At 53.2% G+C, this 17308-nt stretch overlaps 1 protein-coding gene across 1 annotated transcript; it reads right to left on the reverse strand.

Annotated features, from left to right (window-relative positions):
• Window positions 1–13068: 13068 nt before the first annotated feature.
• Window positions 13069–16539, reverse strand: LOC105494090 (iroquois homeobox 3). The gene is made up of 4 exons (XM_011762192.2): window positions 15549–16539; window positions 14262–15378; window positions 14013–14079; window positions 13069–13508 (listed from the first exon to the last, which is right to left on the reverse strand). The coding sequence occupies exons 1-4, from the start codon at window positions 15813–15815 to the stop codon at window positions 13454–13456; spliced, it is 1506 nt and encodes a 501-aa protein (XP_011760494.1). The 5' UTR covers window positions 15816–16539; the 3' UTR covers window positions 13069–13453.
• Window positions 16540–17308: the final 769 nt, after the last annotated feature.

Raw genomic sequence — 17308 nt, forward strand, 5'->3', positions numbered from 1 at the left:
TTACCAGTGCTTTCAGATCCCTGGATTGCTTCCTGCTTTACATTCAGCACCTACCTCATAAGGTCTTTATAAGGATTAGGTGAGTTGAAACATGGGCTTAGCATGTAATATGAGCTCAGTAAATGTCAGATATTATTATTTTTCCACCTTTGTTTTCCTCAGCTACGTGAACCAACAAAACCAACAAAATCATCCTTTTAAAAGGAAGATTTGAATCAGGTTTCTGTCCTGGGCTCTTAGGCACCTGGTATTTTGAAATTCCAGAAGTGTGTTTTCCTAGAAAGGAAAGCAGGAGCTAAATTAAGCTACATAGATGTATCAGTGACAAGTAGCCAGCCTCCAAGATGGCCCCAGTGACCCCTGACTCTTGGCATTAGTGCCCTTGTGTAGTCTTCTCCCATATTGAATAGGGCTGATTTGTGTAACCACAATAGGATATTGCAGAAATGGCAGAATGAGACTTCCAAAGCTAGGTGATAAGAGACACTGTGGCTTCTATTTTGGTCTCTCTTGGATCATTGGCTCTGGGGGCAGTTGGCTGCCATGTTGTGTGGATACTCAAGCAACTCAGTGGAGGGGACCACATGGTAATGATCAGAAACCTCCTTCCCACAACTATGTGAATGAGTCATCTTGGAAGTGGATGCCCCAGTCTCAGTCAAGCCTCCAGATGACTGCAACCCTGTGTGACATCATAACTGCCACCTCATGAGAAAACCCAAGCCAGAATCACCCAGTTAAGCTGCTCCTGAATTTCTGAGGCACAGGAACTATGAGATAATACATGTTTGTTGTTTTATGCTACCAGGCTTTGGGATCATTGGTTATGCATCAATGGATAATTGATACAGTGCCTTAATGTGTAACTCCCACCAAAGCGGGTCAGTGCTTTGCATAGCCTCATTTGACTATTTTTTCTTTCTTTCTTTTTTTTTTTTAAGTAAATAGTCCTTTGTTAAATAATATTAACTATCACTATGGAGCTTACTGATATGGTGTCTGGTACAATACAATACTACGGGCTTTGCATACATCATTGCCTCAGTGAAATTCTCCGTGGCAATCCCATGCAACAGGTACCATTGCTGTTTTGTAATAGAGTCTTGGGAGCCAGACTACTTGGGTTCAATTATACTTCCCCCTACTTCCTGGGGCTGTGGCTTTTGGTGAATTATATCTTCCTGAGCCTCCGTTTCTCCAGCTGCAAAATGGAGGTAATTGTAGTACCTACCTCATTGGACCTCGTAAAGATTGGATACATTGCTATATGTGCTTAACATATGCAAGCTACACAATAAATGCTAGATATGATTATTTCCAAATGACAGCACTGAGGCTTAGTGTGGCTAAGCTAATTTGCTCAAGGTGCCTTAACTGGCAAACAGTGGTGCTGGAATATGGACTCCTGTACCTCAGTCTTTTGAGGTCAGTGCTGCCCACTAGGAACAACATGTGCCATGTATGTCATTTAAAAATTTCTGGCCAGAGGCTGTGGCTCATGCCTGTAATCCCAGCACTTTGAGATAACAAGGTGGGCGGCTCACCTGAGGTCAGGCATTTGAGACCAGCCTGGCTAACATGGTGAAACCCCATCTCTACTAAAAACACAAAAATTAGCAGGGTGTGGTGGCTCACACTTGTAATCCCAGCTACTCAAGAGGCTGAGGCAGGAGAATCACTCAAGAGAGAAAATCCTGGGAGGCGGAGGTTGCAATGAGCAGAGATCGTGCCATTGTTCTCCAGCCTGGGCAACAGCATCTCAAAAAAATTCTAATAATTACATTTAAAACGTATAAAGAAACAGATAAAATTAATTCAAATAATAGTTCCAAACTTACGATGGTTCAACTTACAATTTTTTGGCTTTACAATGGTGCAAAACCATTGCAATGTAATATTTTCCCAGGCTGGAAATATGCAGTATGAGAGATAGTCAACACTTTACTATAAAACAGGTGTTGTGGCCAGGCGTATTGGCTCACGCCTGTAATCCCAAGACAGGCAGATAACTTGAGGTCAGGAGTTCGAGACCAGCCTGGCCAACATGGTGAAACCCCATCTCTATGAAAAATATAAGAATTAGCTGGGCATGGCGGTGCATGTCTGTAGTCCCAGCGACTCGGGAGGCTGAAGCAGGAGAATTGCTTGAACCTGGGAGGTGGAAGTTTGCAGTGAGCCAAGATCGTGCCACTGCACTCCGACCTGGGTGACAGAATGAGGCTCTGTCTCAAAAATAAAATAAAATAAAATAAAATAAAATAAAATAAAATAAAATAAAATAAAATAAAATATAAATAAAACAGGCTTTGTGTTAGATGATTTTGCCTAACTGTAGGCTAATGTAAGCATTCTGAGCATGCTGAAGGCAGGCTGGGCTGAGCTATGGTGTTCAGTAGCCTAGATATAATTAAGTGCATTTTTGACTTACAACATTTTCAACTTATAATGGGTTTACTGAGTCATAATGCCACAGTAAGTTGAGGAGCATCTGTATATCTTATTTAACCCTGTATGTTCAAAATACTGTCATTTCAATATGTAAAAACATAAAATCATTGTGATGCTTTACATTCTTTTTTCTTTTAATATCTGGAGTCTTCGAATTCCAGAGTGCATTTTGATGGCACAGCTCGGTTAGGACCAGCTGCATTTCCAGTGCTCAGTAGCCATGTGTGGGCAGCGGCTGCCATGTTGGAGGATGGCACAGGTCCAGGGCCCTCCTCTTCCTCTTTCCCACTGTGCTGCAGGCCTCCTTTGTGTCCCCAGGCCCATGAATGCATAAATCCTTCCCCATCCCAAACTAGGCTAAGTCCTCTTCGTCATGCATACTTAACAGCATCTTGTTCTTATCCCTCATATTCCAGACAACACAACACATTATTACCGTTAATTTTATAAAACTGTTTCCAGTAGACTGAAGGCACCAGGAAAGCAGGGACTTTGTTCACGTGTTGGCTCCCTGTGCGATGTTGTTGAATAAATGAATGAATGAATAAAAAGATGTGAATGAGGCCTGGCACGATGGCTCATGCCCGTAATCCCAGCACTTTGGGAGGCCAAGGTGGGAGGATCACCTGAGGTCAGGAGTTCGAGACCAGCCTGGCCATAATAGTGAAACTTCATCTCTACTAAAAGTGCAAAAATTAGCCAGGCATGGTGGTGGATGCCTGTAATCTCAGCTACTCAGGAGGCTGAGGCAGGAGAGTTGCCTGCGCCTGGGAGGCAGATGTTGCAGTGAGCTGAGATTGCACCACTGTACTCCAACCTGGGTGACAGAGTGAGACTGTGTCTCAAAAAGAAAAAGTGAATGACACAGTCCTTGCCCTCAAGGGCTCCTACCTGTTTTGTGCTTATCCAGAATGACCTTCCTTGCTTACTCCTTTCTTTCTTTTCTTCTTTCCTCTCTCTTATTCTATCTTTTCTTTCATGAGGCATACCCAAGGTTAGTGGGGATCCGCTGTGATCTTCAATGCGCAAGAAGTTGGTTGCTATTAATAAAGTCCTACGTTTGTCTAACTAGGTCTCTCCCGTGTCACTATGCTGTGAAGTATCTGGAAGGCTATGTGGGCAGAGGCTGTGGCCATGAAAAACCCAGTGTTACAGCCAATCACAAACATGTTTAAAGGCAGAGAAAGAGGCCAGATCCATCTTCCGTCTTGGTGTAATCCGCCTCGGGTTGCTGCTTGGGTTGCTGCTTGGCTCCTTCCCCCTCGACCTCACTCAGTCTTTCCTTTCCTGCCTCCCTCCTTGGTCTCCCCCACAGCATCCCAGCCCTATTGTGCATTTCCCATGGAGATCCAAGTCTCAGAGACTGTTCCAGCTCCATCCTGGTGGGGCCCTAGGTTTTACTGAGGAGTACCTAGACCAGTACTTCTCACCTTTTAGTATGCACACGCAGCAGGGCACGGTGGCTCATTCTTGTAATCCTAGTACTTTGGGAGGCTGAGACTGGAGGATTGCTTGAGGCCAGTAGTTTGATATCCGCCTGACCCCTTTTCGACAAAAACTTTAGAAAAAATCAGCCAGGTATGGTGGTGTGTGCCTATAGTCCGAGCAACTCAGGAGGCTGAGTGGGGAGGATTGCTTGAGCTCAGGAGTTCCAGGCTGCAGTGAGTTATAATCATATCACTGCATTCCAGCCTGGGTGACAGAGTGAGACCATGTCTTAAAAAAAAAAAAGATTGCACTGGCATCACACAGGTACTCCTAGGAAAATGCAAATTCTGATTGACTGGACCTGGAAGGGGCCTGAGAATTCACATTTCTAACCAGCTCCCAGGCTGATGCTGCAGGTGCTGGTCCAGGGATGACACATTGAGGAGGAGCAAAAATCTAGAAGGAAGGCAAGCCTTTCTCCTGCTAATGTGGATGGCCTCTCACAGCAAAATTTCCATGTGCAATTACCCCCAAAGCCTCCTTCCACCAGGAGTGAAGATGAAAAGCAATTAAAGGAGTGGACAGAGATCTTCGTCCTGTCCTGTTGCTACTGAAAAAATAAATGAGAGGGCCGGGGGCAGTGGCTCAGGCCTGTAATCCCAGCCCTTTGGGAGGCTGAGGCTGGGCGGATCACCTGAGGTCAGGATTTCAAGACAGCCTGGCCAGCACGGTGAAACCCTGTCTCTATTAAAAACACAAAAGTTAGCTGGATATGGTGGCAGGTGCCTGTAATACCAGGTACTCAGGAGGCTGAGGCAGGAGGCTTGCTTGAACCTGGGAGGCAGAGGTTGCAGTGAGCCAAGATCATGCCACCGCACTGCAGCCTGGACTATAGAGGGTGACTCCATTTCAAAAAAAAGAGAGAGAGAGAGAGGAGAGAGGACAACAGATTCCAGGTTATTCCTCTGACACAGCTCTCAGATGCCCTTGCATTCTGTCTTCCACAGCGGAGGCAGGTGGATGCGATGTGCTAGGGCTGCACGTGGCCCTGGCCCATCCAAGACAGTGTCACGCCCGTGAACATCAGGTAGGTCAAGTAGAGGGACAGCATGGGATTAAATTGGGTTCACAGCTGCAGAACACTCCACTCCAAATCTCGATGCATGAACCAGGGTAGATTCCAGCACAGACGAATGCATGCCTGTGCATTCGGAGTCAGAAAGGCCTGAATCAGTGCCGGCTCCACCCTTGATGGGCCATGCTGAACAAGTGGCTGAGCTTGGATTTACCTATCTATAAAATGGGGACAATTATGCTTATGGCCAGGGTGGTTGTTACAATTAATAAAAATAACATATGTAATGTATTAGTTAATGATTATGCACGAGGCCAATCATTATGAATGATGCGTTGCTTTTGGCGTGAATTCGCTCACTTCATTTTCTCAGCAGCCTATGAGAAAGGTAATATAATTCTTCTTTCTATTTTAGGAGGGAGCCAAGCTCAGAGAGGTGAAGTTGGCACCCCAAGGTCCCACAGTTAGAGTGCGATGCAGCTGGGATTTGAACCAAGGCAGTCTGATTCTGGGTTCCATCTTCTGGAGCACCACGCCTGAGGTGCATGTTCCTACACAGGTGCTTTGTGAATATCTGTGGTGTCCAACGAGTGAGTCATTTTCAACTTCGCTGAGAGATCCGGAGAAGGTGGCTTCTTGCCTTTCTCTTTCTCTCTCCTCTCCCAGATGCATTTTAGTGATTTTAAAACAAACAAAATAGGCCAGGCATGATGGCCAACGCCTGTAATCATGGCACTTTGGGAGATGATGGCGGGAGGATTGCTTGAATCCAGGAGTTAAAGATCAGCCTGGGCAACATGGTGAAAAAATAGAAAATTTAGCCAGGCGTGGTGGTGTGCACCTGTAATCCCAGCTACTCGAGAGGCTGAGGCATGAGAATCGCTTGAACTTGGGAGGTGGAGGTTGCAGTGAGCCAAGATCCCACCACTATACTCTGGGCTAGGCCACAGAGCAAGACTGTGTGCAAAAACATAAAAATAAATAAAAATAAAAAAATAAAACCACACAAAACAGCGTTTTAAAGAGCTGTCTCAAGGTTCAAAAGGAGCAGAGGGATACACCCTGGAAAACATTCCTCCTGTCTCAACTCCCAGCTGCCAGCTCCTTTCCCTGAGGGAACCACTCTTACCAGCTTCTTGTGCGCGCACACACACATATGCCCCTTGCGGTTCAGATGACAGCACGCCCTATAGAATGTTCTGCCTTGACTTTGTCTAATCCATGGAGATTGCTCTGTGTTTCCAGAAGAGTTTCCTGATACCCCCACCCTTCTGCCCCACTCCACTCCAAGCCTTAGTTTCCTCATCTGTGAAAGTGAGATAATAATACTGCCTTCCATAGGGGGGCTACGAACATTAAATAAAATGCATGGACAGTGCAGAGAAGAGGTCTGTCACATCATCAGCACACACTTTACTCCATTCTATTTTTATTTGTATTTCTTTTTTAAGATGGGGTTTTGCTCTTGCTGCCCAGGTTAGAGTGCAATAGCGCGATCTCAGCTCACTGCAACCTCCGCCTCCCGGGTTCAAGTGATTCTCCTGCCTCAGCCCCCAAATAACTGGGACTACAGGCATGCGCCACCATGCCCAGCTAATTTCTGTATTTTTAGTAGAGACTGGGTTTCGCCATGTTGGCCAGGCTGGTCTCAAATTCCTGACCTCAGGTGATCCACCCACCCTGGTTTCCCAAGGTGCTGGGATTACAGGCCTGAGCCACCACGCTCAGCTCATTTTATATTTTAAAACAGGCCAAGGAAGTGAGCACTGAAACGGCCTCCACTCTGCGCAGGCCACCAGGGCCAGCGCCAGCTCCTGGAGGTGATAAGACTTCCTGTTGGTGTTGGTCCACAGATAACTAGCCATTCACCCCAAAGACAGGAAGGGAGGAAGGAAGGGGCAAACAAAAATATGGACAAAGAAAACTTCAAAACCACTCTAAGAAATAGAAACAGAGGCCCCCGGACACCCAGCAATCCGGGCTGACTCTCCCCCTCCACGGGCCTCACCAGCACTGAGGTGGACGCCATCAGGCTTCAGACACTTTTCCTCAATGCCCCAGCATCAAGCAGAGTGGGGCGGCGAAGAGAAATCAGTGGGGCCGGTTCACATGGAGCCTCCAGATTCCATTCTCCAGTGATAAATAATGTACCAAACCCAGAAAACACTGCTCTGTGGAGCCTGGGCCTCTTATTCCAGAGGTGTGAGGAATCAGACAGGCACTTCTGCTCAGTCTGTGGAGCTGTGGATTCCAGGGGCACAGCAGGGGCCTCGGGTGGCCAGGCCAGTCCACTGCCAGCCTGTGGGCCAGCCAGGCTGCTGCGGGCCTCAGGCTTGACTAGGGTGCACCCACCATCCGTGCAGGAGGAGTCTGTCTCCTGCTATTCTGAATCTATTTCTCCCCTCCTGGTCATCAAAGTCCTTTAACACACACACACACACACACACACACACACACACAAATAATAGTAACATTATTTTAATCTGTATTCATTTTTATCATCATTTAAAAGATTTTTTCACATAACCTCTGGAAACTCCTGCTATCTAATAAATATCAGGAAAAAAAGAGGAAAGGGAGAGAGAGAGGAGAGAGAGACCAGCAAGAGGCAGGGAAGCTCTGCTTTGTCAGGGAGAAGAAAATAAAGAGAAATCAGCCCAGCTTCAAAGGGCGCATTTCCATAATTGCCCTGTAACTTTGGCAAAATAAATCTGAGCGGCGGGGAAAAGCACAATCTCTCAGATGAGTGCACTCCAAAGGCCCTGGAGGGCTGCGGGCCCACTTGTTAGCGGCCTGTTGCAGTGAGAGAATGCAGGCTCGCCACCCAGTACAAAAGCCATGAAATCATAGCCTTCCCGTCCTGGCCGGCCAGGCCCCAGAGTGTGAGCTTACCCTTCCTTTGTCTCCCTCCCGCACCTTGACACGGGACACACACAAACACACACGCGCGCGCGCACACACACACACACGAAAAATAAGCGAGTAAATAAATACACCCATACAAGGCAAAAGCCACACTAGTTAAGTTCTCATCTGCTAGAATCTTCTAGTAACCTGCACCTGACATTAAGATTCAAGGGAGACAGGCCCCAGCTTTCCAGACACACATCTCACTGGGGGTGACTCCCACTCTTTCACCCCGGAAGGTTTTGCCTCCAGACACTCCGGCCCTGGGCACCAGGCTGAGTTGAAACCGACTCTTCTGTTTTCCTCAGGCTCACACAGTTTTCTGTTTGCTTTCTCTCTCACCTGACTTCCCCGTTCCAGGGCCAAAAGTTGTTAAAGAACAAAAACGCTCTGCTTAGCACCCTGTTTTAATGTTTCTCTCAACAAAGCTGTGGCTTGCAGGAGAAAATCTTGCTGTGGCTGCCTTAGACACCTCTCCCTGCTTCAGCTCTGTGTTTCTCAACCTCAGCAGTACTGAAATTTGGGGCTGGATAACTTTGTAGTGGAGGATTGTTCTGCAGCACCCCTGACCGCTACCTATGAGATGCCAATAGCACCCCTACCCTAGTTCTGATGATCAAAAATGACTCCAGACATTGTCAAATGTCCCCAGGGAGGGGGCAAGGGAAAAGCACAATTGCCTGGTTGAGGACAACTGCTCTACTCTTAAGACCCTTTCCAGTCATGCCCTTACCTCGAGAAGAGATGCCTTCGTGGTGGTTTTCCATTCAGACCATTGGGATGGCCTTTGGAGAGCCTCCTTAGAGGGGAGGGGCAACTGCATCAAAGCTAGGTTCGTCACACAATAGACGGGCATGTTTTTGTTTTTGTTTTTGTTTTTGTTTGAAACAGAATCTCACTCTGTCACCAGCCTGGAGTGCAGTGGCGCGATTTCGGCTCATTGCAACCTCCGACTCCCTGGTTCAAGCGATTCTCCCACCTCAGCCTCCAGAGTAGCTGGAATTATAGGTGCGTGCCACCATGCCCAGCTAATTTTTGTATTTTTAGTAGAGACAGGGTTTCACCATTTTGGCCAGGATGGTCTCGATCTCTTGACCTTGTGACCTGCCCGCCTCGGCCTCCCAAGGTGCTGGGATTACAGATATGAGCCACGGCGCCAGATGGGCATTTTTAATTGGTCAAGTTGGCTGAATCCAAGGACGGCAGCGAATTAGGATCAAGAGGCAGTATCCAGAGAGGTCAAAGGGCCCCCTCACCCCCACAATTATCTTTGAATTCACAGTTCTTTCCTTTATGCCTAATCCTAGACAACACCGGATTTGGAAGAAAGCTTGGATAAATTCATCTAATCCAAGCCCTCCATTGCACGGATGTCAAAAGTGGGACTAGAGAGAGTATGAGCCCTGCCTCCACTCAAGCTGGTGTTAGTTCATCACAGACACAATTTTTACAAACAATTGTCCATTTTCACTCAATGAGGGTGAAGGGTAGCTGCAACCAGAAATTGTAGGATACAGAGGACATTTCTAGAAGGATACAAACAATTACGCCCAAAGCAAGTCTCCAGCAAAAACTCTCAATAAAACTAAAACAGAAAATGTCTGACATCCAATTCTTACCCAAGCATTCAATCCCTATGGCCGACCTTGCAAAACTCAGGCAGGGGTGAGACAGTGGAGTCTCTGAGCCCGGCTGTCCTCTGGGTGCTCAGAGAACACCCGCCTGGTACGTGGGACCCTGTTCTGTCCTCATTCCTCACCTGGGACAGGTGATTGGCTTCTGTTGCACCTGCCCTCTGGTCCTTCCATGTTGTTTTCTAGCTGTACCCCACCTCCCCCTTCCTGTATTCCCCTAGAGAGAAATTCAATTGGAAACCATTAATATGCTGGTCCCAGAGGTGGACAATCACTTAGGGAGATAATTTCATTCTCTTCCGGCTCCCTGGCTCTGGGATGCTCCCCCGCTCCCCAGCTCCACGCAGATAATGAGGGAAGCAGTGCCACACTTCTCCTCCTCTGACCTAATTGATTATCCCCACACACCTTGGAGCGCTTTGCATAACCAGCCCCGACAGCAGGAACCCCTTCCAGGAGGGGTGATTGACATATTTTATTTCTAATTGAAGCTTAATCAGGACCAGGGATGAGATTCCCATAGTCCCTCTCCTTCTCTCCCTCCTGGTTTCCCTTTAAGATTTTTAAGGACAGACAATAAGGGATGGAGGCATTCCAGGGACCCCTGAGAGGAGGGAGATGAGGGGAGGGCTTAGGGAGGAGGTTCTGGGAGGAAGAGAAGAAATGGGAGTTCAGTCAAGTGAAAGAGACGCCACAAGGACTATCTCCTCTTCCCTCTTTCAGCTGTGAAGCTGAAGCTGAGATTCTTTTTCTGTTTTGATTAGATTATCTTATTGGGGTCAACTTGGGACCACTTGAGGGCTCATGTGTTCTATGGGATAAGAGAAAATACAGATGCATGGGAACTGCTCCTAGGTTTATGCCAAGTCTCCTCTGGTACCTAAATCTACTGATTTTTCAGTGGGGACAGAAAGTGGCTCATGCAAGGACCATTATCCCTGGGATGTGGCCTGAGAAGCTGACTTTACTCTGGGGTCTCCACCAGAGAAAGACCTAGAGACCTGCACTCAGGCATCTTCAAGCCCCACCTGCTTCTCCATACCCATCTGGCTGTGAGCAGATCCCCTGCCTCCTCTTGGGTGGTGTTCAGTGTAGAGAGGCCACCTAACTTCTGCTGTCACCTCCATGATCACAGCCCCCTCTCTGCTGTGCCCCTGCCTGGGAAGTTTCCTCTCTTGCTTAGCTGAGCTGGAGTTGCAAAGGATCCTGGGATGCCTGAATGCAGACACCTCACTTTTGTTGCTAATGAAAGGGGTGGAGTGTAATACTGCTGGGAGTTTAAAAAGCGAAGTTGGAGATTCTGAAATGTAATTTTAATAGTAAAATGACCAGGTGCTGAGGATCAAGCCTGTACTCCCAGTGCTTTGGGAGGCTGAGGTGGGAGGATTGCTTGAGGCCAGGAGTTGAAGATCAGCCTGAGCAACTGTCTCTACAAAAATAAAAAAATAGCAGGGTGTGGTGGTGTGTGCCTGTAGTTCTAGTGAGTAGAAGGCTGACATAGGAGGATGATTTGAGCCCAGAAGTTTGAGGTTGCAGTGAGCTGTGATTGCACCAGCCTGGACAACAGGCTGGGCAATACTCCAGCCTGGGCAACAGAGTGAGATCCTGTCTCTAAATTAAAGAAAAAAAGAGTAAGATTGCTTCTTCCCACCTACCTCGTGTCAGCCCTGGACATTCTTCCTCTTTGCCCTCATTATTCCCATTTTGTAGATGAGGAGATAAGGGCTCAGAGAAGTGAATTGTCTGCCTTGGGTTTCACAGGGGGTAAGTGGGAGCAGAGTCGGTGCCAGTTAAGCTTGTGAGGCCTGAGCTGTTGAGGTGTCGGAGTGCTGTCCTTGTCAAGTCATTCAATGTGCTAACCAGTCTCTGCCCGGGTCCTGGCGTTCCGGCCTCAGTTCCAAGTCCGCGAGGATGAGCGGGCTCCACGTCTGGGGGCGCTGTGAGCAGGGCCAGAGCGAAACCTCAGTCTGAGCTTACGAACTGGGAAGGAGCCTGAACCCCAGAAACACCGTTAACAAAGAGAGGGAACGCTGGGGAGCCGAGGAGACGTCTCTTTGGCCTCTGAGGAAGGGGCTGGAGGAGCAAGCCAGCGGAGGAGCGGCTTTGCCGGGTGTCCACTAGCGGTTCGCCAGCCCTCTGTGCGCTCGCAGAGTGACACAGAGGCCGACACAGCCCCCTCCCCACTCGCCCATGGGGCGCCGCTGCACCTTGATCGCCCCCTTCGCGGAAGGGACTCCCGAGGCGCGGCGCTGACCGCTGGGCCCGCACGGCCCAGTCCTGTCGGGCTCCGCTCTGCTACCGCCGGGTCTCGAAGTTGTGCAATGTTGAGCCGTGTCTTGTTCCGTGGCTTCGGGGAATGTGCGCGCTTCCCATACCTCCCTGGAACGCGGGAGATAGTCACACGCGCCACTCTGAGGGTCAAACACCCCGCATCTGGCCACACCGCGCCACTGTGAGGGTCAAACACCCCGCATCTGGCCACACCGTACCTTTAGTAACGTGGGGAGGGGGCAAAAAAAAATGTGTCTCTCCTTCTTACCCCGAGGTGTCACTCGCCCAAACACTCCCTACAGCTTCTTCAAGTCAAACTTGGGCCAGGCTGGCTGGCTGACTGCGAGAGGAAAAAGAGGGTGCGGAGGGGGCGCGGCGCGCGGCAGGGTGAAGAGGCCAGGGAGGCGAGGCGCCGAGCGTCCCCCTTTGTCCTGTAGAGGGAGCTCCAGCCCCAAATTTCCCAGCTGCCTCCCCCGGCCCGCCCACCCCAGGCCCGCCTGGAGCCGGAATCCCGGCTGGAAAGGTGCTGCGGGTCTGACACCCCCGCAACCCCTGCGCCGGGACTTTAGCAGGATGCCTCTTCTAGGGCACGTGGGAAAACCCACCAGGGTGCCAAGACGCACAGATGCTGCCAGGACCCGGGCTCCCAACTCTCAACTAGAGCTGGGCAGTCACACATCATCTAGAGGGTTGATATGTACCCCTAGGCTCCCCTCTTCTCCATATCTGCCTCCACCGTCACCCCACACCCTGGCATTTATAAAGACAGAAGGGGTGCAACCGGCTTGGAAGGAGGATAGAATCTGGGCTCGCACAACCTCTTATAGGTAACACTGAGAAAGCCTCAATTGTGTCGATCAAAGAATGGGGACGGGGGCGGGGCGGGGGGGAGTGATGAGAACACGCCCCCACCACCCGCGCAGGCTAACCCCGTTGTGTCCAGACCCTTCTCTAAATCTTTTGGCAAGGTCGCCAGAGAAGGATCCAAGCCACCGCGGTTGCTCCCGTAGAACTGTGGGTCGGGCCCAGATTCCTGGCTCTTAGCAAAGAATCTTGTCGGGGTCTCCCATCTGTCTCCTGCTCCCGTTCTCTCCGCCGCCCCAGGTGTTTTTCCAGCCACTTCTCCTGCTGCGGCGCCCCCAGCCCCGCCACTTCTGTGCCCCCTCAGCTATTGCTGTCGTTTGACTACTCGGTCCTGATTCGTCTCTCGTCCTTTCCCGCGAATTCTTCAAACAACCAAGGGGAGAAAAAACCCCAAAAACAAAAAAACACCAAACAGATCCGTCGAGGGGGCAGACAGGCGGGTTATAGTCAAAGTGGCAGCAGCTCATTTATTTAGCCAAAAATAGATACTTTCTCGTACAATTTGGTTCACACATATGTACATTTCTCTGTATATATACACACACACACAAAGGCAGACACGTTTATTCTCACTGAAACTCCACCCCCCAAAATCAACCGAACAAACAAACCTCACAGCGAATGCGGGGTGCCACAGAAGCGACTTGGGGAGGGCTGAGGAGGACTGGTTTTATTTCTTTTTTCTTTCTTTTTTTTAGTTTTGCTTTTAGGTATTTATACACTGACATGCTTACAAGTTGTAACTATACAGAGCGATTTTTTTTTTTACAATTATTACAACGATTAAAAAAAGTTTTTGTTTTGTTTTGTTTTGTTTTTTAAAGAACTAGGATGAGGAGAGAGCCGATAAGACCAGGGCGGCGTCCAGATGGTTCTGGGGCCTGGAAGAGAGAGACAGTAATAGCAAAAAAGGTGAGATTCAGGAGCGCAGAGGCGGCCTAGGGCCGGGAGATCCTACTTGGGTTGGGGCCGAGAGTCAGGAAGGTGTCGCAATGTAAAATTATGTCCAGTTGTAGATGTGTGTGTTGGGGGTTTAACTGTAGGGTGGGCACGAGGCGTCAGGACCCGAGGTCTGGGGCTGGAAAGAGGTGAGCATCAGAGAGCCGCCACCCGCCCCAGTGGCCTGTGGGCTCAGCCACGCAAGGCTTCCCCTAGAAGGTACAGGCGCTGTACCCACCGGCCGCGCCTGGGGTGCCTGGGCTGGACCTGGAGAGCTGTCGCAGGGCCTACAGGGGCGACCGAAGAAGTGACTTTCGTCCCCTTTTACAAAATGCGTCCCAGCAGGGTTCCATGCTATTCCCGGGCAAAAGGCCGTGCGTGGTGCTCCACGTTCTCTCCTTTCCCCTCCAGTCAGTCCCCCTAGCCCCCCAACCTCGGGGTCTTACCGCCTGGGCACGGGCTGGAAAGCTGTCTTGAGTAACTTTTTCTCCACTTCCAAGGCACTACAGCGATCTAAGGGAAGCGGGGGAAGAAAAAGGAGGGCCTTTAGAGCGCTCGGTTCCGGCGCCCAGGGCCGCAGAAAGCAGGAGCGGAGAGGGACGCGCCCTGCGCCTCCCGGACCCTGCCCCTCCCGGCCAGCTCCGGCACTATCCGCAGAGCCCGCCCCCGCTCCGCGTCCAGCGCTCAGCAGTCACCTGTTCCGCCTTCGGGCTCCGCGGGCCGAGCGAAGGCGGCGGCGGCAGCCGGGTGGCCCGCGGCTCCGGGAAGTCCCAGCAGGTGCGGAGGGGCCGAGCCCAGCAGGGAGAGCGGGTGCGGGCGGGGACCGGGCGGCGGGCCTGGAAACGGCCGGTTGGTCCAAGCCGGGAACTTGCCCAGCGGCGCTGAGACCAGTCTGTGAGCGGCGGCGGCGGCGGCGGCCGGAGAGAGCTGCAGGGCGGGAGGCGCGACCGCTGCCCCCGGTGGAGACCCCCCCGCGCCGGGAGGCGAGCGGCGCGGGTTGTCCGGGCTTGTGGCAGTCTCCGCGAGGGACCAGATCTTGGGCTTCTGCAGGGCGGAGGCGGGGATTGGTGCGGGAGCGCAGGGGTCCAGGCCCACGGGGGGCGAGGGCGGAGACGGTGAGGACACGGCCACTGGTGGCGGCGCTGGAGCCAGACTCAGGACCGGTAGTGGCCGGTCCTCCAAGCCCTCAGAGCTGTCTTCTGAGTCGCTATTTTTGGAGTCCGAAATGCGTCCCAGGCCGAGGTCGCCATCCCTGCGCGCCGCCCCAGCCAGGGACAGCTCAGGCCCGGTGGCCGCGCCGTCTAAGTTCTCCAAATCGATCTCCTCGTCCTCGTCGTCGTCCGCCAGGCCCTCGCCCCCCGTGTCCTCCTCCTCCCCCCCGAGCTCCTCCTCCTCCAGCTCTAGCTCGCGTTTGCCATCCTCCTCGTCCTCCTCTTCGTCTTCCTCCTCGCGCTCGCTCCCATAAGCGTTTCCCTCCTCGTCAGTGCGGCTGCGAGGCGCCCAAGTCATCTTATTCTCCTTCTTGAGGCGCCGGCGCGCGTTGGCGAACCAGGTGGACACCTGGGTGAGGGTCATCTTGGTGATGATGGCCAGCATGATCTTCTCGCCCTTGGTGGGGTAGGGGTTCTTGCGGTGCTCGTTGAGCCAGGCCTTGAGAGTGCTGGTGCTCTCCCTGGTGGCGTTCTTGGGACGGGACGGGTCCCCGAATTGATACTGGCCATACGGGTAGAAGGCGGGGTGCGGGTGCGGAAACGCGGCAGCCGCGGCCGGATGCTGCACCCCGGGGCTGTCCTTCAGCTCATACTGCGCGCCCTGTAGGCACATGGAGAAGGAAGGAACACGCGCGGAGGGAGCGCGGGTGAGCCCCAGCCGTCGCTGCCTCCCCCCTCCTGGCCTGCACCCCTCTAGTCCGAACCCCGCGCGCTCAGCTCGCCCTGCGCCCCAGCGCCAACCCCTCCTTCCCTGGCTCCGCGGGCTCTTACCAGCTGTGGGAAGATGGGCAGCTCCGCGGCGTAGGGCAGGAAGGCGCCGTAGCCTTGGGCGGCGGCGGCCGCCGCGGCCGCGGCGTAGGGCGCCCCGTACACGGACGAGAGCACGTTGGACAGGGACCCCGAGGCGGCCAACTCTGAGGCTCCGGCACCCGGGCCGCCCCGGGCCCCCGCACTGCCGCCGCTGCCGCCAGCGGCCCCCGGACGCTCGGACGGGTAAAGCGGGCGGATGTATTGGTATCCCAGCTGGGGGAAGGACATGGTGGCCCGCGGGGCACGGACGGAGAGGGGGCCCGGCCCCCGGGCCGCCCAGCTCAGCGCTGCCCGCGGGCTCCGGCGCGCATCGGGAGCTGGGCCGGGCTTGGGGCCGCGCTGCCGCCGGCGCTGCGCTGTGCTCCGCGTTCGCCTATTGATCTGCTCCGCGGCGGCGACGGCGGCGGCGAGGAGCCAGGTCAGGTCCGAACAGATTGGCGGAGATTCCCGGGGCTCCGGGCTCTGATTGACATTTCTACGGGGCGCAAGCCCCTCCTCTCTGCGCCGCGCTCCCTCCTCTCGGCCGCCGGAGCTGCCTCTGCCGGCGCCTCGCTCCTCACTGCCCTCCTCTCCCCAGCAGTGTCGCGCCTCGCTTCCTTCTCCCTCCTCTAGTTTTCACTCCCCCTCCTCGCCCTTCCTCTCCCCTCCCCTCCCCGCACTCCTCTTCCCCCCAGGATCGCTTCCGCTCCTTCGGGCTCCTGCACTGCCCTGGACGCTATGAAACTCTCCTTTCTCCTCTCCCCTTCCCTTTCCCTTTCTCACGATGGCTTTTGCTCTCCGGTCCGTTCCCTTCACTTTTACCTCTCTCACTACTTCTATTCTTTAAATCTCTCTCTTTACTCACACGATACTTCCCCCAACCTTTCCAGCCTCTGCACCCTGGGCTAAGTAAGGCAGCCAAAAGTTGTGGACACTTAGGGTGCCGCGCGGGGGGTGTGTGTCCGTGTCTGTGTGTCCATCCCCGCCCTTCCACCCCCTCCCTCGCCCTTCCCCAAATCTCGGGTCTGACGTCGCGCCCTCTTATTCGACTTTTCCCCGCGTCTCTTCCCCGAGTCGCCAATCGCCTGGGCGCCTTACGGGCGAGGCCGCCCACCCCCGCGGATTCCGCGCGCAGGGCGGGGCGGGGCAGGGGCGGGAGCCGGAGCGCCGCGAGTCCCTGCCCGCCCTCTCCTGCCCGCGCCGGGCGGGGGAGCGAGAGGCGCGGGGACTGGGTGAGTGCAGGGTCAGCTCGCCCCTCCCGCCTCCCGCCCCTCCAAGCCTGTCCCCAGGCCGAGGCGCGGGACCGTGGCCGAGGCTGGCTCCGGGGGCCCCCCTGTGCCCGAGCCCCTTTTGCAGCTCGCACCTCTGGACTCCTGGCCACTTTCAGCAGCGTAGGGAGGGAGCTAGCAGCCGGCGTGGGGGTGGGGAGCGAGGGAGTGCGTCCTAATATCGTCTTCAGAGGCCCCTTCGCTGCCCTGCGGGGGCGAGGCAGCCCCCCATCCAGGAGGACAAAACCCTGAGATTAGCCACTTAACGCCGCCCCCGGGTCCGCGTGCGAATCCCTTACTAAAAATGGCGGGCTGGCTCCAGGGGCTGAAGGGTGGCAATCCGGGGGCGCTGGAAGGGTGGGCAGCCGCCACAAATCGGTGAAGCAGGCCTGCGCCCCAGGCGGCTGGGAATGGGGGAGGAGCAGGGCGCCGGGCCACGGAGGCCCTAGGAACTTTTGGAGAGCTCTTCGAGAA

This window comes from Macaca nemestrina, chromosome 18 (genome assembly GCF_043159975.1).
Source record: "Macaca nemestrina isolate mMacNem1 chromosome 18, mMacNem.hap1, whole genome shotgun sequence".
Lineage (NCBI taxonomy): Eukaryota > Metazoa > Chordata > Mammalia > Primates > Cercopithecidae > Macaca > Macaca nemestrina.